Source organism: Garra rufa, chromosome 6 (assembly GCF_049309525.1).
Source record: "Garra rufa chromosome 6, GarRuf1.0, whole genome shotgun sequence".
Lineage (NCBI taxonomy): Eukaryota > Metazoa > Chordata > Actinopteri > Cypriniformes > Cyprinidae > Garra > Garra rufa.
In genome coordinates, this window is record NC_133366.1 from 2,167,242 (window position 1) to 2,186,412 (window position 19,171).

General features: G+C 40.7%; 2 protein-coding genes across 4 annotated transcripts in view; both read right to left on the reverse strand.

The window, feature by feature from the left end:
* The window catches only part of LOC141336089 (NACHT, LRR and PYD domains-containing protein 3-like), a 129,955-nt gene that overhangs the window by 109,907 nt on the left and 877 nt on the right, over positions 1-19,171 (reverse strand). The gene's annotated exons all lie outside the window — the stretch shown is intronic.
* LOC141336087 (protein NLRC3-like) overlaps positions 1-19,171 on the reverse strand; it is a 34,476-nt gene that overhangs the window by 14,416 nt on the left and 889 nt on the right. For 2 of the 3 annotated variants that reach the window (XM_073841593.1, XM_073841591.1), the window contains exons 2-4: positions 14,646-14,776; positions 14,426-14,542; positions 9,683-11,599 (exon numbers count right to left, since the gene is read on the reverse strand). In XM_073841593.1, coding sequence (XP_073697694.1) covers positions 9,683-11,599; positions 14,426-14,542; positions 14,646-14,770 — 2,159 coding nt within the window. In that variant the 5' untranslated portion in view covers positions 14,771-14,776. The remainder of the gene's footprint in view (positions 1-9,682; positions 11,600-14,425; positions 14,543-14,645; positions 14,777-19,171) is intronic. The other variant, XM_073841592.1, reaches the window with a different exon arrangement.

Consider the following 19,171-nt stretch of genomic DNA (forward strand, 5'->3'; position numbering starts at 1 on the left):
AAGTTCATAAATTCATGTTGAGAATAATGTTTTAAACATAACATGTTGAATATAGAAATATTAAATGATTTAAATCACTGAAAAGATATTTAAAACTAATTTAATTACTGAATCATATCATCCATTTGATTTGTTTGAACGGCTGATTTATTCAGGAATAAAACAAGTGACTGTCTTCATGAATGGGAAACTGAATCATTGATGCATTTAAAAACACATTCATTCATAAACTAAACACCGCTGTGTTTGAATGGAGATGTGCAGTGGCTCATTTGTGACTCGTTTCAAACTATTTGTGATGACAAATTAGAGCAAAATCAGACAAAAGTGTTATAGTCAGACAATGTAAGTCAATTAATAATAACTTCTTGTGTAACTGTTGTATTAAAGCTGTCGGCTGATATCCTCATGAGCAGTGCATTGATATGCAGCACCTTTGCACTTCGGGTACTTTAGTTTGGGCACATAATGTCCTTACGACAGAAGAAAGAAAGACACAAACATCTTGGATGACAAGAGGGTGAGTACATATCTGTATATCTGTACATTTTTGTCCTGAAATTGAACTACTCCCTTTAAGTTAATTTAGAAAAATATTTGGAGCATTTTTTTGTTTGTTAAATGTAAGTTTTTATTTTTTTAAAGTAACAATCAAGCAGCCAGCGGCAGACAGAGTTAATCATAGCATATGTTTGATCAATTTAGTCTTCTTAAATCATCACGACTTGCATAGAATAAAAATTCTAGATATAAAACAGTTCAAGCATATCACAATGTTAAATGCTTAACCGATATAAATGTGTGCTGCTAGACCCATATCCAGTCGTTTGTGTGGAGAGTGGAAGCTGAAGTGCAGGACATGGAGGCTTCAGACGATCACTTGTTCAGATATTTTTCAGTGGAAATAATTTAAAATATGAAACACCATTCGAGCCGCTGTTGATAGTCGCAGTAGCCTGGTATCGTATTGTTTCCACCAGCGCACCAATGTTTTTCATCACCATTATTGATGAACATGTTAAATATAAACATAAGGAGAAGCCTAAAACAAGCCCGATCCAGACCCACATCTGAGCTGTGACCTGAGAATTGTCCAGCTCAGCCCTAGGGCCGTAAATAAGTCCGCTGGGGTCCGTCTGGCTCTGGCTAAAATACAAGGCTCTAACCCAGAAGAGTTTCACTGAACTTAAAATCGTGACATAAATATTATGATTGTACTTCTGACAAATTGTAAATAATGTGTAATTATTCATATTGGCTAATTATGTCACGTTACGTACAAGGAGGTCTGGGTCCAAATGCAGGTGAAGATGAATTTTAATATATAAATCAACAAACAAAAGGCCAACACGGCACAAACTGATAACTCGAACACAAAATAACAAAACCAAGAACCAGATTCAAAAGCCAGGGAAAATCACGGAACACATAACAAACTAACACGAGACAATGCAGACATGAATGCAGAGTGAGTGGAGATGATACTTATAGTCCTGATAGTAATTGTGAACAGGTGTGGGTGATCAGTGCTGATGACAAGGACAGGTGGACAATCAAGGAAGTGCAGTGTAGGACAGCGACCTCAGGTGGCTGAGGGAAAATCCACAGCCCCGATCATGACAAATTATTATAAATAATAATTTAGTAGATGAACTGTTGCCTACTAAAATAGAGTTAATATTACTCAATTTTTATAGCTAATTAGTATTCAAAAATATTAATTAGACTTTACCTACTTTTTTTAGATAGTCATAGCTGTTAAATGTAGGTATTTTTACTCAAATATATAGGATAGAATCTACCCAATCAAACTGAGTGCAAATTGTTACCTCAATTTTATTGAGTAGATTCTATAGGTTATTTTTTACAGTGTGATGGTTACAAAGTAATTATGTGTTAGAAAACTAAACCTATATCTCTCATAATATTCCCATTCACAGTAATCCACATTTACTCTCATTTTATTTATTTCATGGCATAATGCAGACAGTGGCGGAGCTAGAATTTTTTACATGCGGTGGCCAGGGGATGGCCACTGCTATTTTAGGGGGTCCACACACGGACATGCACTGTACTCATAAAGTTGAAATAATAAATTAAGGAATTCAAAAGTTTTATGTGCAAAAACAATGCTGAGTTCATTTACAAAAACATTAGCATAAAGAAAAAACAACCAAACAAAAAATACTGCAATTAGACATAGCAGACATCAAACCCGGATTTGAAAAGAAAAAGAAAAACACAATTTTAGTCATCAGTTACAAACTTATCCTAGGTATGTTTAAAACAACATAATTCTGTGGTTCTGATGAGAACTGGCAAAACCTTTCACAAATTCATCCATGTTGAGGGAGCGTCCTCTCCTTGACTCAACACTGAGAATCCCTAGGTGACTTAGCCTGTCATCAGACATTGTTGTCCTAAGGTGGGTTTTAATAAGTTTTAACGCAGAGAAGCTTCTCTCGCAAGTTGCATTGCTCACTGATGTAACGAGAAATTTTACAAAGTCCAAATAACATTGTTAATTAAATATAATAACTTACATAGAGGGCACAAAATTTACTTTTTTACTTTTTACCCAAAAAATTTAGGAGCACCCAATTTCTTTTTTAGTAATGCACCGATATTGATTCTTCATGGCCGATTCTGATTGCCGATGTTTTACAAGCAAATGGGCTGATTCTGAAAGCCTTTTTCACATATTTATTTTATGCCTTAAGCAAGGGACAAGAATGAATGATAATATGAGTACATGAACAAGATGTTTATTTTCTCTATTATAGGTACAGCCATTTAAATTAGAGGCAACCACTGCATTTTTAAACAACCTACATAAATAACAAAATGTATTATAAATAACAAAAAAATAAACGACACAGTTCTTTCTTATTCGTGTAGACAATAAATGCAGCCATAATCAAAGTAGGCTACTCTTTAAATATTCAATGTGCAAATAGAGACCGAATCTTTCAAGCATTGTACAGAGCTATAGACAACTACACAATTTATTATAGCCCACATACTTATATTTAATAACAACTTCTATAATATATGTAGCCTAATTCTCGTGCATTGGGGAGTCGTTCTCTAAACGTGGGGTATTAAAATTGCTTTTGAATGCGGTGCGCGTTTTACTTTGGTTTCATTTTAATGATCGCGTGAAACTCTCAGCAGCGCTGAGCGTGCATTCTACAATACAAGAGATTACTTTAACAAAACCATCTGAAAGTGGGAGGACACCAACGGGATTTTGAAAAACGTGTCCCCAGTGAAAATTACGCCCCTGCGTGAGTGGAACTCTGCTGCTGAGTTATCATCTGATGTGAATGTATCAGTAGCCTATATTGAGACTGAGACTTTAAATGTAAAGATTAAGTTCAAATGGTTATGTAATGTTGGAGCAAACAGTGATCTGTCACAGCATCAGCTCACAGCAGTCTGTGCAGCAGTAAGGCTAGCGAAAGTTTTGTAAAGAAATGAAACCAAGTCGCACCACAACAATTTCTCGCTCTTGCATAAAATATGATTAAATTTTGGGAGCATATGCGACAAAACGGTTGCAATTTCGAGCCCCGTACATACATGGTATGTACATGTAATACTATAGCACAGATGAAGTATAGCGTTAACTGTCTAAAGTGTGAATTGATCTCTCTAATCTCATTAAGTTAACTGATGTCGTTTTACATATGTTTTATGATGTTAATTTACACAACGGATAATAAACGTTACCCAGCAAACAAACCTTATGATAAACTATAAAACGTATTTTAAATATGATGTTTTATTATTCGTCTTACCTTGAAACCATGCTCATGTCTTTGGCTCGTCTTGATTTGAAAATGGCTTAAGCAGCGTTACCGGCAAAATTCTAAAACTTCTTTAGACAAATGAGATGTCAATCAGCATCAGCTACTGCCAGCAGCAAATAAAAATGAAAACCCCTCTGGCTCCGCCACTGAATGCAGACCACTTTAAATGTATAATAATCTAAAATACTGGCTATGTCACGGTTCTCACATCTGCCGTGTCCTCATGTCGCGTCATCTGTGTGTATGTATGTGCGTCATTACGTTGTGCGTCTCTCTGATTCAGCGCAGCTGCCAATCAGTCCTTCACCAGGTGTCATGCATTTCCCCACGGCTATTTATACTCACCCAGATCTCCTCTTCCCCGTCAGATTGTTCTCCTAGATCACCGTTGTTGGATGTACGTGTTGGATTTGTCTTCGTGTGTGGAATTCGTCGTGGGATTGTCGTTGTCTTGGGTTCACTGGATTCACGCCTGCACCACGGACTTCTCACTCGTCATCTCACCTGCCATCTAGCCTCTGTGCCACTCAGCCGGGAGATCTTCACCACCACCATTGTCATCGTGTTTCATCTTGCTTACCTTCAATAAACTGGTTATCCTGCATTCTTGCTTCCTCTCATTCTTCCCGTTACAGAACAATCTGACCATCTATGGAAGCAGCAGGCACCACTCAGGGCACCGCGGAGGACGCACTCCGCGAATGCATCTCCCGGCTGGAGATTCAAGAGAGGAACACCGCCATCTCAGGGAATGCCATCAACACCCTAGTGGCACAGGTGTCCGAGCTGACCCAGTCTTTGCGCCAGATGCAATTTCCCACTGCGCCGCTCACACCGCCTGCCCCGCCTGCTCCGATCGCCCCATCCGGACCATCTGGGGCGTCACATCAGCCGGAGCCCCGCCTTCCCCCACCGGAACTGTACGGAGGTGAGCCGAACTTCTGCCGAGCTTTCCTCACTAGATGTTCGATGCACTTTACGTTACAACCCCGCACATTTCCTAGTGAGGAAAGCAAGGTGGCGTTCGCGCTCACCCTGTTGACGGGGAGGGCGGCATTGTGGGGAACGGCGGTGTGGGAAAACCAAGATCCTTGTTGCGCCTCGTTCTCAGCACTCTCCGCCGAGATGAAACGGGTCTTCGACCGCGCGGCCTCTGGCAGAGAGGCTGCGCGGACATTGGCGGATCTCCGACAGGGGGGGAGATCCGTCTCTGATTACAGCATTGAGTTTCGTACCCTGGCGGCGGAGTGTCAGTGGAACGAGGAAGCGCAGTGGGACATGTTCCTGCATGGGTTGGCTGACCGCGTTCAGAAGGAGATCTACGCCCTGGACCTACCCGCCAACCTCAACGGCCTGATAGACCTGGCTCTGCGGGTAGATGCTCGACTCTCCCGAGCCGAGCGACGATGGACATCCGCTCGGCTCCCCCCTGGGGAGGGCTTTCCACCTCGAGCCAGCGGCAGCGACGCGGTCAGCCCATTCAACGATCCCGAGCCCATGCAGGTGGGTCGAGCTCGGCTTTCTCGGGAGGAGAAGGAGAGGCGGAGGTCCCAGGGCCTTTGCCTCTATTGTGGAGCAGCTGGCCATTTCGCCTTTAGCTGCCCCGTAAAAGGGCCAGCCCGGCAGTAAGTATGAGGCTACTGTCGGGTGGGATCTCCGCTACCAAGTCCTCGTCCAGCAACACCTCCACGCTCCTCCCGGTTAGGCTTAGATGGCAGCAACAGGACCTGCACTGCACTGCACTTCTGGACTCGGGAGCCGAGGGTAACTTCATGGATTTTTCTTTTGCACTGCATAATCATGTTCCTGTTCATCCCCTCACAGAAACCATCGCCGTCCACGCTCTCAATGGCCACTCCCTTCCCACCATCACCTCTATTACTGATCCTGTTACTCTCACGGTGTCTGGCAACCACCGTGAGAGTATTTCATTTTACATTTTGGACTCCCCTCACGCTCCCGTTGTTCTTGGACATCCCTGGCTCATTAAACACAACCCCCGGATTGATTGGCAGCTGAAGTCGGTGGCTGAATGGAGCGTTAAGTGTTATGAGTCTTGTCTTGTGTCTGCTTGTTCATCTGTTTCTAGTTCTGTGTTTCAGGAGAAGGCGGCGGATCTGAGTAACGTGCCCACGGAGTACCTCGACCTGAAGGAAGTGTTCAGTAAGTCTCGGGCTGCTTCTCTCCCTCCTCACCGTCCCTATGACTGTGCTATAGACTTATTACCAGGTACGTCTCCGCCTAAGGGCAAGTTATATTCACTTTCAGTTCCTGAAAGAGAGGCTATGGAGAAATACATTTCTGATTCTCTAGCAGCCGGGCTCATACGACCCTCCTCTTCTCCAGCGGGGGCGGGATTCTTTTTTGTGGGGAAGAAGGACGGATCTCTGCGACCTTGTATTGATTACCGAGGGCTGAATAATATTACGGTAAAGAATACTTATCCTTTGCCGTTAATATCTTCAGCCTTCGAGAGGTTGCAGGGAGCGTCCGTCTTCACGAAATTGGATTTAAGAAATGCTTATCATTTGGTCCGCATCAGGGGGGGAGATGAGTGGAAGACTGCCTTTAACACCCCCAGGGGGCACTTTGAATACTTGGTCATGCCCTTCGGCTTGTCCAACTCCTCAGGGGTCTTCCAGGCACTCGTCAATGACGTGTTGAGAGACATGGTAGATCAGTTCATTTATGTCTACCTGGACGACATATTGATTTTTTCTTCTTCTCTCCAGGAACACGTTCAACACGTCAGACGAGTGCTTCAGCGGCTGTTAGAGAATGGGCTTTTTGTCAAGGCGGAGAAATGCGATTTTCATGCACAGTCTGTTCCTTTCCTAGGGTACATCGTGTCGGCCGAGGGTATGCGCATGGATCCCGAGAAGGTTAGAGCTGTGGTGGATTGGCCAACCCCAGATTCCCGTAAGGCCCTACAGAGGTTTCTGGGTTTTGCCAATTTTTACCGGCGTTTTATTCGCAATTACAGCCAACTAGCCGCACCTCTGACCGCCTTGACCTCCCCCAGAACGACGTTCAGGTGGTCAGACGCAGCAGAAGCTGCGTTTGCCAAACTGAAAAGTCGCTTTGTTTCGGCTCCCATCCTTGTCACCCCTGATCCATCACGTCAGTTTGTGGTGGAGGTCGATGCGTCAGAGGTGGGGGTAGGTGCGGTGCTATCCCAGCGTTCACCCACGGACGACAAGATGCATCCTTGCGCGTTTTTCTCACATCGTATGTCGCCAGCTGAATCTAATTATGATATTGGTAACAGAGAGCTGTTGGCAGTCAAGCTAGCGTTGGAGGAATGGCGCCACTGGTTGGAAGGGTCGGGGGTACCTTTCATTGTTTGGACTGATCACAAGAATTTAGAGTACATCAGAACTGCCAAAAGATTGAACTCTAGGCAGGCTCGGTGGGCACTTTTTTTCGGACGCTTCAATTTTACCTTATCGTACCGCCCGGGTTCTAAAAACACCAAACCCGATTCCTTATCTCGTATTTTTGACCGCTCCGATCGCCCGTCCACTCCCGAGGGTATTTTTCCTGAGACACTTATTGTCTCTGCCCTCATCTGGGAGGTCGAATCGAAGGTTAAGACAGCCTTACATGGGGTAACGCCTCCGGCCGGTTGCCCACCGAACCGTTTATTTGTACCAGAGTGCTTACGGTCTGAAGTTATCCAGTGGGGACATTCTTCCAATGTGGCGTGTCATCCAGGGGTTAGTCGCACCTTACATTTGGTCAAACAACGATTTTGGTGGCCTCTTATGGCTCGTGATGTTCGCAGTTTTTTTTTTGGCTTGCTCAGTTTGTGCCATTGGTAAGACCTCTAACAGACCTCCAGATGGGCTCCTACAACCGCTGCCAATCCCTTCGAGACCCTGGTCCCATATCGCTCTAGATTTTGTTACCGCCCTCCCACCCTCCCAGGGTAACACGGTTGTTTTGACCGTGGTGGACCGGTTCTCGAAGGCGGTTCATTTTATCCCCTTGCCCAAATTACCTTCAGCCAAGGAGACAGCGTTGGCAGTCGTAGACCACGTCTTTCGGTTACATGGCCTCCCGACGGACGTGGTCTCCGACAGAGGACCCCAATTTGTGTCCAAATTTTGGCGAGAGTTTTGTAAACTTCTGGGGGCCACTGTTAGTCTCTCTTCGGGGTTCCATCCTCAAAGCAATGGACAAACTGAGAGAGCCAACCAAGATTTGGAGAGAACGTTACGATGCATGGTCGCTAGAAATCCTTCCTCCTCGAGCCAGCAGCTGTCTATGGTGGAGTACGCCCACAATTCGTTGCCAGTATCTGCCACGGGCCTATCTCCATTTGAATGTAGTATAGGGTACCAGCCACCAATTTTTCCCAGTCTGGAATCCGAAGTCGCGGTTCCCTCTGCCCACGCCTTTGTCCAGAGGTGTCATCGCACTTGGACCAGAGCCCGTGAGACTCTGGTCCGAGTGGGAGAGCGCACCAAGGCTAAAGCCGATCGCCACCGGTCTAAGCCTCCCGTATACGTCGTCGGTTCTAAAGTGTGGCTTTCTACCAAGGATATTCCATTGCGTTCCGTTTCGAATAAACTTGCTCCCAAATTTATTGGCCCGTTTCCTGTCACCAAGATCATTAGTCCGGTGGCAGTCCGCCTCAAACTTCCTCCAGTGTACAGGAGAATTCATCCCGTGTTTCATGTTTCCAAAATTAAACCTGTTTTCTTTGCACGTATTAATCCGCCAGTCCCGGTTCCCCCACCGCCGCGACTCGTAGACGGGGAACCAACCTATTCGGTCAATCGTATTCTGGACTCGAGGCGGAGGGGACGCGGATTTCAGTACTTGGTGGACTGGGAAGGTTACGGTCCGGAGGAGAGAAGTTGGGTACCTGCCAGAGACATTCTGGATCACTCCCTTATTGATGATTTCAATCAACAGGTACACGAGTCTGGGAACGTCAGGAGACGTTCCTAGGGGAGGGGGTACTGTCACGGTTCTCACATCTGCCGTGTCCTCATGTCGCGTCATCTGTGTGTATGTATGTGCGTCATTACGTTGTGCGTCTCTCTGATTCAGCGCAGCTGCCAATCAGTCCTTCACCAGGTGTCATGCATTTCCCCACGGCTATTTATACTCACCCAGATCTCCTCTTCCCCGTCAGATTGTTCTCCTAGATCACCGTTGTTGGATGTACGTGTTGGATTTGTCTTCGTGTGTGGAATTCGTCGTGGGATTGTCGTTGTCTTGGGTTCACTGGATTCACGCCTGCACCACGGACTTCTCACTCGTCATCTCACCTGCCATCTAGCCTCTGTGCCACTCAGCCGGGAGATCTTCACCACCACCATTGTCATCGTGTTTCATCTTGCTTACCTTCAATAAACTGGTTATCCTGCATTCTTGCTTCCTCTCATTCTTCCCGTTACAGGCTAGTGCTGTACAGTTAAGAGTAAACACACTTCAGCACTGCATTCACTGTAACAGCAGTCAAACAGCTGGAACATTAAACATTATTATGAATAATTAGAGAATATTAAATGTTATAATGTTATATTATTATTGCTATTGATATTACCAGTAATGTATGTCACTATTTTATCTTCATTCACAAGTAAAAATATCTGAATTCCAGCTTTACTGATGAATAGTGTCTGTCTCTTTGCTTCATCTGCTGCTGATTTAATGAATGAGTTTCACATCAGACTGAGTGTATTTACTGCAGCACTAACACACATTTTGATCAACTATCTACTGTATTAAGAGTGTTGTGACTCATTTAAGATTCTGGCCTGTTATTTAGGAGAAAATCCCTCATTTAGGAACATTTATTTTAAAGGTGTCAGATTCATTATTAAATGTGATACTTTAGTTAATGATTAAACACTCACAGAGCTTTTCTGCAGTTGATCACAGCTGGTATCAGTCTTCTTCTGCCCTCATCTGATGTGTTGTATTTCATAGGGTTCAGCTCATCCAGCACCTCCTCTGACATCTGAATCATGTAGGAGATTGTTGAGCAGTGAGGAGGAGAGAGTTTCTCATCTGAGTGTTTGTCTGATTTCACAAACTCCTGAATCTCTCTGGACAGAGTCTGATCTTTCACTTCCAGCAGACAGAGGAACAGATTGATGGATTGACCAGCTGAGAGATAATCATTATCTTTGATCCTCTCTTTAATGTACTGTGTGGTTTCTCTGATGCTCTCTGGTCTGTTCTCTGTGTGTGTCAGTAGATCCTGTAAGAGTCTCTGATTGGACTCCAGTGAGACGCCCAGCAGAAACCGCAGGAACAGATCCAGCTGGCCATTCTCACTATTAAGAGCTTTATCTACTGCTGATCTTAGCAGATCATACAGAGAGTATGCCTGAAATTTGTTAAACATGAATTCATACTGAAAGAATGCCAGTGTCTCTGTGTTCTTCGTTAAATAGCAGTAAATCTCATAGAAAGCAGCCAGAAACTCCTGAAAGCTCAGATGAATGAAGCTGTAGACTTTCCTCTGATGAATCACAGATTCCTCCTTAAAGATCTCAGTGCAAATCCCAGAATACACTGAGGCATCAGTGACGTCTATGCCGCTCTCAATCAGGTCCTCCTCATAGAACATCACATTGCCCTCCATCAGCTGATTGAAAGCCACTTCAGCAAGTTTCACAATCACTTCTCTGTTGGACTGCAGGAGTTTCTCTGGATCTCTCTCTTCATACTTCTGGTTCCTCATGTTGATCTGAATCAGCAGGAAGTGGATGTACATTTCAGTCAGAGTTTGAGGGATTTCTGCACTCAGATCTTCTTCCAGGATCTTCTGAAGCACAGTGGATGAGATCCAGCAGAAGACGGGGATGTGGCACATGATGTGGAGGCTTCTTGCTCTTCTGATGTGTGAGATGATTCTGCTGGCTTGATGCTGGTCACTGATTCTCTTCCTGAAATATTCCTCCTTCTGAGGCTCATTGAATCCCTGAATTTCTGTCAGACGGTTGATGTATTTGGAGGGGATCTGATTGGCTGCTGCTGGTCTGGTGGTGATCCAGATGAGAGCAGAGGGAAGCAGTTCTCCTTTCATGAGGTTTGACATCAACACACCCACTGATGAAGTCTCAGTCACATCACAAACTTTCTTTTTGCTTGAAAACCTCAGTCTCAGTCTGCTTTCATCCAGACCATCAAAGATGAACACAACTTTACACTCCTCATAAATCTTTGAGTCCAGATCTTGAAGTTCAGGATGAAAGTCCAGCAGAAGTCTGTGAAGACTGTACTGATGATCTCGGATCAAGTTCAGCTCTCGAAATGGAAGCACAAACATGAAATCTACATCCTGATTGGCTTTTCCCTCGACCCAGTCCAGAATGAACTTCTGCACAGAGACGGTTTTTCCGATTCCAGCGATGCCTTTAGTAAGAACAGTCTTGATCTGGTCTTTCTCCTCATATCCTGGTTCAGATGAGGCTGTAAAGATGTCATTGCAGTAGATCGGAGTGTCTTGTGAGTGTTGTGTTCTGGCTGTTTTCTCCATCTGTAAAACCTCATGTTCTTCATTCACTCCTTCTCTCTCTCCCTCTATGATGTAGAGCTGTGTGTAGATGCTGTTCAGGAGGGTTTCATTCTCCTGGAGTTTCAGTCCCTCAAATAATCTCTCATACTTGTTCTTCATGCTGGTTTTGAGTCTGTCTTTGACTCTCTGTAGTTCATCATTCACTGGTTGATCATTTCTATCCAGGATCGGTGTAACAGGAGTGAATGTACTGGTCAGACGGATGGCAGAGGGTCTAAACTGTAAGTTGGAGACTTCATTTATTCTGCTGACACAACAACAACAAAATACAATACATTAAAATCATGAAAAAGTACTGAAATGCACAAAGTTAAAATGACATTGTAAATCAATACAGATTAAATAATAATTCATTCTTATTTTTTTCAAATTATTGTCTTGCATATTAACTTTATTTTAAGTTTATTTGCATAACACTTTTTGTAATGCACACTGTTCCAAAGCAGCTTCACAGATAAGAAAATACACAGAAAACGAAAGCCTTTTAATTCTATAGCAAGCAGTGACAACAAACTCTCTGATATTAAACAACTTCCTCCTCAAACTGTCATCACAGGTTCTGTTAGTCATTTTCTCATATCTAGTATTTCAATCACCATCACTAATTTGTCTTGACAGTTTCACAATTAATAATATATTCTACACTTCTCATAATCACATAAAAGGTCTCTAACACTGTGTCCTAAACAGACGTGACACAGCAGCGTAATGTGATAAAATCATCAAATATCAGTCAGACAGAAGTGCGAGTGGGCGAAATGAACTCAATCTAATTTATAAATAAAAAACTTTAACATTATTAGAAATAGAATGTCATAGAATACACTTGCTTAAACATTTCTTGTTTTCTTAAATGTATTTTCAAGATGTGAGGAACACTACCTATTACTGCTTTCAGCTATAAAGGTCTTACAAAATGATATTCAAACAATTGTAACAATAAATAAAGCACATAATGAGTACCTGAGATCATTGTCATATAGTAGTTTGTAAATTCTAGTTCCAGCTGCAGTGTTGTGTGTGTTATTGATTTGATAAAGCACTGGATAACAAACTAAAATCTAAATCACAATATGGCTTTGTGCACCTATCTAATTGCAGAAAGGCTTACGCCGGTTTCACACCGCAAGCGTGAGCAGAGCGTGAGCTTCACGTCAGCGTAACTAGTGTGTTACTGCAGCTGCAGACTCGCAAGAGTATTCACACTGGATGCGTTTGTAGAGCGTGCAGTGGCTCCAAAGCATTTAGTAATCAGATTTTCTCTGTGAAACTGATTACAGGTAAATATGAAATTAATAATGAAACTGCAGAATCAGATTCAACCCAGACCTTTTCCTTCGAAGATAAGTATTTGTAATACTTATTGGTGGGATCATAAAGCACTTAGGGAAGCGGGGCACAAACAATGCATTTTGGCTGGTTTATGTGTCTCGTGTTCTATGAGAACTGTGATGGAGGGAGTGGAGTGTTTTTCTGAACGTTTCATCTATTTGCGCACGTTATTTTGAACTATAGCCTACTTTATAGCTGTGAGTTGCGATTAGGGTCGTTCCCACGCATAGTTGCGATGTGTTCATTGTCAAACTCAAAAATAGATTATTTTTAATAATATTTAATAATATTTTTAATTATTATAATATTTTTTAACGGCATTATTTTATTTGAGAAAGTTAATAATTTTATTTTATTTAACAAATATTTTAGTTTGTCGTATATATTTTTTTCATTCGATCAATGTATCCCACCCGCGGGGCATGTTGTCACATTTCACTTCCTTTCTTTTAGGGTAAATAACAAAAAACGTATACACTGTAATTATGAAACAAAGCGAAATATTTGTACTAGACAAAAAACATTTACACAAACTGAGAAACGCAAAAAGTGTTACTTTGTGCTCCCCTAATCATAAAGCTGCACATGAATGAGGTAAAATATGGGTAGCGCTAGAGCCTACATATGTGTATTTTTTTATTTTTTTATAAATTTTTTCATTTATTTTTACTATTATTATAATTATTATTATTATTATTTTACATTTAGTTATACAGTGCTTTATACAATCCAAGACTCAATCATAGCAGCTTTTTCTCAATGCAAAAAAAAGGTAAAAAAAAAAGGTTTTTTTTTTTTTACACCATGCTTGCACCCAAACTGAATAATTAAAAACACATTTGTGACCCTGGACCACAAAACCAGTCATAAGGTTAAATTTTACAAAACTGAGATTTATACATACATACACACATACATTGATGTATGGTTTGTTAGGATAGGACAATATTTGACTGAGATACATCTATTTGAAAATCAGGAATCTGAGGGTGCAAAAAAATCAGAATACTGAGAAAATCACCTTTAAAGTTGTCCAAATTAGGTTCTTAACAATGCATATTACAAATCAAAAATTACATTTTGATATATTTACAGTAGGAATTTACAAAAAATCTTCATGGAACATGATCTTTACTTAATTTCCTAATGATTTTTGGCATTAAAAAAAATCTAAAATTTTGACCCATGCAATGTATTTTTGGCTATTGTCACAAATATACCCCAGCGACTTAAGACTGGTTTTGTGCTCCAGGGTCACATTTGTATCTTCTGTAGCCTAGGCCTACATATTTTGGATTCTTCATTTTCTTTTGATATCGATTCTTGTTTAATTCACTAGACATGCGTTTTATGTGCATTTTAAGCTTGTTCTATGCATTTATAGAACTTTTTTGTGTGAAATCATATTTATTTTGGCCATCAATGTATACTGTCCCTTTTTTTAAACGTGAGCAGCGCAGCAAAAATAGACTCGGTGCCGAAACCATCGCTTCAGCGCTGCTCACGCGACGCTCCTGCTGCCGGTGTGAATGCACTCGTTTGTTAACATGCGGTGTGAACCGGGCCTTATAGTCTGATGTATTGTGTTTCAGAGTGAAGCGCAGCACTAACTTTCATCTCATGATTGTTTTCAGTGTCTTGGAAATCAAAACATTTCTCTTAGTTTTAACTCTCATATTAATCCATTAGTTTCCTCCTAGTTTTACTAGATCTGTCAAAACACCATCACATTTACACTCACCTGGGGTCAGAGGTCACTGGTTCATTACTGAAATTAGGAGGGGGTTTAGTCAATGATCCATCACTCTTCAGAGACACACAGCTGGGTTCAGGAGATGAAGATTTCTGCCTCCCCCTGCTGGAATATATATGAGAAAACACAAATATGTCTTCCTTTAGTTCTTCCTGCTGTTAACTTCATTATGAGTCTCTCTGTTGTCTAATAGTAGGTAGTGTCTCACCTGGGGTCAGAGGTCACTGCTTCATCACTGAGTTTAGAAGGATGAGGAGTTGATCTGTCACTCTTCAGAGACTCTCTGTTGTGTCTTTGAGATGCTGTTCTCTCACTGCTCCCTTTATTATCCATAATTAACTAGAGACCAAGAGTGTAGGATATAGAATTTATTAGAGATGCTTTGACGTGTCCCAACTAATATCCAGCCACTACTAAATTGTCTCTAGTAATCATTTTGGTCAAACAATTAAATCTATGTATATGTTGTAGTAATTGTGTCCGCATGTGAAATACCATTGATATAACCTAAGAAGTTAAATACACTGCAGAGTAAAGAACATCAGGTTGTCTAAGTGTTTAAAACATGCGAGCACAGTTAACTGAATAATGACGTTTGCGGTCTTTAACCTTAAATGTTGTTAAACTTAATGTACAAAGCAAACTGCTAACTAAAATAAAAAACACCACTGAAATCAAAGTGTCAGATGCGTGTGAAGGTTGTGTCGTTACTATAGCAACAGTAGGGTCCCGGGACAGTTTCTATCAGAATTATCATTGGTCCAGTTCATTTTTAATAATAATATAAAGTGATGTAGAGCGTGATTCAGACACTCAGTCTCTGATGCTGCTGTAATGTTGCTGGATCACATTGTGTAATTGTCTACTGGACATACAAAACATAAAAACACCTCTCTTTATGAATTATAAATATATTGGCTACCAGAACTATAAATAAATACCTTAGATGACATAAAACTGTGTTCAAAAGTCTATCATAAATGTGAAAATGTATTGGGGGGGATGTTTATCTTAACCATAGACTGTTACATTACGTCATATTAACACCAGCCCATGACTGTATAGAGCGGCGCCAGCCAGTCAGAGCCAAACAAAGCGATTTGTGATAAGCTTTTCATCCAGAGTTATGCCGCGTTCAAGGCAACCCGTAATCCGTGTTTTTCCAACCTTCTACCCGTGAAAGTGCACTGGAACGGCAGTCAAACCCGTGATTTCCCACTCGTGAACTCGTACTAGATCGATGGACTCCCAGTTACGAGTAGAGGTGGACCGATATTGGTTTTTACCGATACCGATAGCTAGGTTGGACCACACTGGCCGATACCGATTAATTAACCGATAGTTTTTGAAAACGGATACTTAACGGCAACTAAAATAGTGCTCTACTATTTAAAAAAAAATACTAAACCATACTTTGTAAATAAATAAAAATATTAATATTAATTATATATTGATCATTAAAGTTATTTCATAGTTCATTAATGTTAACAAAATAAACTAATTTTTAAATTTAACAATATTACAGTAAATGTTGAAATGTACACACTCTAACAAGGAACAACACTTCTATTCTACAGCTTTCATCAATCTTAGTTGATGTTACAAATGGGGTCATTGCTAAGGGGTGTGAATCTTTACATTTTAACAATATGTAAAATTGCAGGTTTTATGCCTTTTGTTTATATTTGGAATCTCTGTATGTCAGTAGGCCTACTGCCATCTTAAAATTAAGATTCAATTTAATTACAATTTTCAATATCAACTAAATATAACCATGCATCACATTCTCAGTTTTCAATATTACTGCACATGGCTACATTTTCATTTACAATTTATATCTAATTGGTTTTTCCATTATATAAGCAGGCTACTTTTTTAAACAATTACTTATTTAAAATAAGTGTTCTTTTTTCTTTATCATTTGATTATTGCTGATGAGATCGTAGACAGTAGCTTCTTTAACAGGCTGCATTAAAACGAATGCACAGATCTATTTCGATTTATCAAATGTTTTGAACTGCTCTAAAAACATAACTGACTGTGTGTACTGTACATCAGTTTCGTTTAAAAGTATTCGAAAATGCAAGTGCATTTAACCGCATCCGCAAACCAGCTTTTTAGGACGAACAAACCCAAAGAAGCACAAGTGAAAGTCTGTCAGTGCGCGAGTTTTGTGCATCTAATAGTACTGCATTACAAACGGCAGAAATGAAGGCATATGTAAGTAAAAAACTGCGGTTGAAAGTTCACAGAATGCACATGTAGCTCACAGTGCAAATCCTGTGCAATGAAGCCCGCTGCGTCTCTAGCGCGCGCACGTGCCATATGCGGGGAAAACACAAGCTCATCGAAGAGAGGATTGCGATGCATCCGAGAATCCTTTTTTTTTTTACCCACCCTTAATGAAACCGGACAAAAGTGCAGCGCTGCGTTAATGGATAACTTGCAGGTATCAAACACACACAGGACATGTTGTGTAGTTCAAGCAGAAATCTAAAATAGTTTATTTAATCACCAAACGGGCAAATGTTTTCTTCAAGAACGATAAAAAAGCGGCAAAGGTTAGATTAAAGAACAGATCAAACGGAAAGAGAAAGTGCGATCTATATCATTAATTGCAGCCATTTCAGAAACAATTTCTTTTCTGTTTTACATTTATGTTTAAATATTATTTGTTTTGTTTCAGTTTAATATGTTAATTACGAGAGAAGTTTTTGTAATTTGTAAATGTCATAAAGGACGTGGTATGAATTGGACGGCAATACGCCGGGAGAATTGGAGAGGGTCAGACACAATTTTGAACAAATGAGTAATGTTCATTCATGTATTTTATTCACTTTTTATTGCATCGAATTATCATCATTTCCTGAAATTTGGCATGAGAAATGATCATGCTTAAAGGGATGGTTCGGAGTAGATTTGACTTCATTGCTATGCACTCTGAAGCCCATGTAAATACCCCATCCCAAGTTTTTTTTACCGGCTTTGTCGAACATTAATGGAGATATCAGAGTTTTTCGAATGGTTTGCTACAGCAGTGAATGGTACATGTGATGTATCTCGTAAATTGCACCACTAAACGTGCAAGTAATCTTACCAAACTTGTACAGTAGTGTAAATAGGTTATGTACTCACAAAACACTGCATCGGAACATTTGTAAGTCCATCATGAGTGTTTGAAAACACGTTTGACCCGAGAACTACTAGTCTCAAAAACTACAAGTCGACGTCACTTCCCTGGTTTGGGAAGGACTTTTACATGCTTTTTCCATGATTATGATTGTTAACTGTTAAAGATACTACCACCTTTCCCTGAGCTTGTATGCAATTATAGGAAGTTCTGCAGTAATATTTACAAAAAGAAAATAAGAGCAACAGGTGCACAAACACCTCATTGCATCAATAACCCAAAGACTATTGCCTTAAAGAGACTTTGAATAACGACAACCCTTCATGTTTGCAATATCTGCACAAAGGAGATGTCGATCAGCTGCTCAAAGATCTGGCCTTTGGAGAATATCTTTAATTAGCCTACTATTTGGAGCATGGGATCGCTAGACTAGAGCTTAATGAACTTAGCCATTGTGTGATTTGCGTGGTGGATACGTCTTTGTTTATTCCCATCCATAAACAGCAGTGATTAAAGTACATATCTCAATAGTGATGTGACCATGATGCATTTATTGTGTAAACCAGAATAATTTTCATTAGCCAAAAAAAAAAAAACTTAATTATTTGAAATAAATTTAAACGTAAAATCAAAGTATACTAAAATTGAAATGAAATGATAAAAACACGTAAAAATAACCTTATTCACGACTGCACAACGGCACAAACTGCAGCCACCAACATATCTGTCAACATTAATCTTGCCGAAAACTGGAAGATTTGCATTTAAATATTGAACCACTGATGGTGCAGTGTGCCACTTAATTGAATTTTGTGGGTGAGGAGGCTGTAAAAGTTTGCGTTAAGACACATAGTAAGTCAGAATCAACGTGCTCAAGCTAAAGTGAAAAAACTATCGAGAGCCAAGAAAAAAAAACTCCTGTACATCCATCACAGGAGGGCTCAAAAACCATATTCATATTTGAATGTTTACATCAGTGTTTCTCAACCCTGGTCGTGGACGCCCCCCAACACTGCACATTTTGTATGTCTTGTTATCTGACAGACCCCTTTCAGGTCCTGGAGATGTTTTCTAATGACACACAAAATGTGCAGTGTTGGGGCAGTACCTCCGTTCCCTATACGCAGAGTATGCAGTCTGTGTAGGGCACCAACTTTAATAATACATTAATATTAATAATATACATATACAAATAAACAAAAATATAAACGTATATATTGCATTTTACGGTGAACGCAGAGTAGGCTAGTAAACACACGCGCAGCATCACCTTTGTTTACGCCTATTTGGCCAAAAATGATGATAATAATTGATGAACAATATGCCCGGTCCTGGAAAGAGACATCAACAGTCCGGTGCCGAGAAGAAGAAAAAAGCCCAAGATGAAGCCCGTGCATCACTTTCAGGTACGTTCATAATCCTGTGAAACTTTATTTTATTCTGTCGACGTTAATAATGTGATTTAATATCGGTAATAATTTCCCGACTAACGCATCTTTCTTAATATAATGTGAATAGAAGCAGATCTAAGTAAACAAAATGACTTAAAATGCATTATATTAAAACACTGAGGCAATTATGATTATTGATTAATAATGAGCATA